The sequence below is a fragment of the Apis dorsata genome, unplaced genomic scaffold, assembly GCF_000469605.1.
Source record: "Apis dorsata unplaced genomic scaffold, Apis dorsata 1.3 scaffold_52, whole genome shotgun sequence".
NCBI classification, from domain to species: Eukaryota; Metazoa; Arthropoda; class Insecta; order Hymenoptera; family Apidae; genus Apis; species Apis dorsata.
The window spans coordinates 3,084,234-3,087,083 of record NW_006263353.1 but is presented as its reverse complement, the minus strand read 5'-3'; the positions used below and the strand labels follow the sequence as shown (position 1 = coordinate 3,087,083).

The 2,850-nt window shown below is 44.5% G+C and overlaps 2 protein-coding genes across 2 annotated transcripts in view; both read right to left on the bottom strand.

The window, feature by feature from the left end:
- The window catches only part of LOC102680418 (POU domain, class 4, transcription factor 2-like), a 3,559-nt gene extending 1,274 nt beyond the window's left edge, over nucleotides 1-2,285 (bottom strand). Inside the window, exon 1 of the mRNA XM_006609355.2 lies at nucleotides 2,256-2,285. Coding sequence (XP_006609418.1) covers nucleotides 2,256-2,285 — 30 coding nt within the window. The remainder of the gene's footprint in view (nucleotides 1-2,255) is intronic.
- The window catches only part of LOC102675034, a 34,573-nt gene that overhangs the window by 14,533 nt on the left and 17,190 nt on the right, over nucleotides 1-2,850 (bottom strand). The gene's annotated exons all lie outside the window — the stretch shown is intronic.

Genomic DNA, 2,850 nt, shown 5'->3' with positions numbered 1-2,850 from the left:
CCCGTAGCGTAGCGTGAACGCGATCCTCGCCCAATCCATGCTCGCTGCCCCGTGCCCGCTCCTGTTTCCGACTTCCGTCTCTGCACGATCGACACGCGGCCGCGTAGAACACGCGCTTCGTTGAAGAAAATTGTCGGACCTGTGGCGAACCTACGGCGGAGGTCCGAGCGGTGCATCTAGGCGGATTTGAAATCGGAGTTTATATATAGTTGTACGTGCCGGTCGGTGATCGTAGCTATGAAAAAGAGGAAAAAAGGAAAAGGAGAAAAAAAGAAAAGGGGGAAAAAAAGGAAAAGGAGCAAGGAGAGCGGCCGGCTCGGATGCCGGCGGCCGTTCTCTTCTCTCGTTCTCGCGTTGTCGCTCGCCCGTTGCTGCTTGCGCTTCCGATCTGCTTCGCCCCCGCTCGCCCTCCTCCCCTAGTTTTTTCTCCTTTTCCTCCTCTTCCCCTTTTTTCTCTCTGCCTCCTCTCGATCTTTATCATCTCCTCCTCCTCCCCTAGTTTTTTTTTAATTCTCATTTTTCCCAAGCGTTTCAGAGCGTTACGCCGCGGTTGGCTGCTATACGCCTCCTCCTCCTCCTCCTCCATCTCTCTCTCTCTTCTCATCCGCTCTCTCCCTTTATTCTAGATCACTGGATATCGCGTCGCGCTGCAACACCCCGCCCAAACGGAACGAACAAACGGGGCTTCCTTTCCCTCTTTCCGCGATTTAGTGGAGCAGAAGAGAACGTAACCGATTTCGAATCTCGGGTGTTGTAACGCGAGCAAGCGCAGCCTTCCTTCTCTCCCTGCACGTATACATCTTTCGATCCGTAATTAGCGGCACGAGATCCGCGCCACATATTATTATTACGTTACATTGCAAATTGGCAACCACGTTGGATGCCACGGATTTTCCTCCAGCGACTCGTTTAAATTTTTTTTCTCTTCTCTTCTTTTTACTTCCTCGAGGAGAAAATTTTCCATCGAGCCTGGAACTCGAATTAGTGGAATTAATTGAAACAAAAGGTTGCAAGCGCGTGAATTTTTGAATGGATCGAGGAGGATATATTCGACTCCTTCCGCCCTCCCTCTTCTTCACTTCGTCACTTCGTGAACAGAGAGAGAATTTTTCTTCTTTGTTCCCAAAGGGAGGGAGGGATGATCGACAACAGATGGACGATACGATAGATGAGATGGGATATGGGATAGAGGGAAGAAGGAATCGATCGACGCCAGGCCAGGAACGAAACTAGTTCATCTTGCCGCATACCTTTCTCTTCTGTTCCACTTCCCTTCGCGTGCCGCTTGAACGATACACGGTATACGTGTATACGTGTAGCGTTGGATGGTTGGTATAACTAGGCCCGGTTTGATACCGTTCGCTCGTTCCTTGCCACGACGCCACGCCACACGGACGATCGTGTATCCTTGAAACCCGATCGACGATGAGGCTTTGGAGAGGCTTTCTTCCTGGTTTTCCTTGTCCTTTTTTTTTGTTTTTCTTTCTTTTTTCTCGGAGAGGATGGGTCGATTCGTGTTTCGGTTTTGGTTTCGCTTGAAGGAAAAGCAAGTTTTTTTTCTTTTCTTTTTGGACAAATTATGGAGAAATTTTTTTTTAGGAAATTTAAGAGGGTGGAAAGGATGGGGAGGGAAGGAGGGGATGGTTGTTGTTGGTATTCGTGAATTCGTATTTAGACGAGTTGTAAATATTAAAAATATGTAAAAATTTCAAATTTTCATGTTTTTCATTCCTCGAAGGTAAATTTCTTAATTATTTCTAATTTATAAACTTCGTTACAGCAATTTAACTGTACTTAGTCAACTCTTCTATATTTAGAATTCAATTATCTTTCTTTCCCCGTCAAAGTAGCTGTCTTTAATTACCCAACACCTTCAATTTAATATTTTACGATCGTAAATTTCCCCTTAACGACGGCTTTTAATATCCTGTGTAATGATCATCAAGTTTTTCAAACGAGTAAACTCAAGTGTCCTTGTTTTTCCGTGTTAAAAAGACGTGTGAGAAAGAGACGAGAAAGAGAAGAAGAAGAAGAAGAAGAAGAAGAAGAAGAAGAGGGACAGAGAGGGAGAGAGAATCAGGAATTTAATCAGGCTCGGGTTTCTCCCCGGGACACTTCCGTAATAATAAGCGAGGGAGGAGGACGATTTAGAACGAGTTGGTGGTGGAATCTACGGTCGCAGACAGTTTTCTCCTTTCGATAGACGAAATGTGTGTCGGCAACAGGCACAGGCGGTCGATCATTCAGACGCAGACCGGTCGACACCATTTACGCGCGTCCAACATCCTTCTACGACGATAATAAGAAAAGATACGATCGATACGTCCAGATACTTTCTCCTCTCGCGACGAATTTCTCCGAATCGGGCGAAAACGCGCGCCCGAAACGAAACCAGGCCACTAATTTTCGATCGCGCGCGTTGTAATAATAATAATAATAATAATAATAATAATAAATTCTCGATCCTTTCGTTACGATATACTTTTATTCGATTTCCAACGATTATACGTTCGATCGTATGAATTTTCGCAATTATCAAAAAATGATATTAAATTCTTCGAAAATTCGTTTATATAAAGTATACACGAAATATTCCTTTTTTTTTTTTCGATTTAATAATTGATCGAATAATTATCGATTAAATATCCTCGAATTTTTCGTGATCCACGTGTCGATATTTCTTTTTTTTTTTTTTCTTTTCCTCTCCAATTTTCGAGAATTGGGTCAACGATGACGTCCGCCTCTCTCTCCGATACCCGAAACCGAAAGTTGATCGCGCGAGAAGTGGGGAAGGGAGAGAAAGAGATTGTTTCTCCTGGGTGTCCCTTATCGAGCCATCATCGTCGTCGT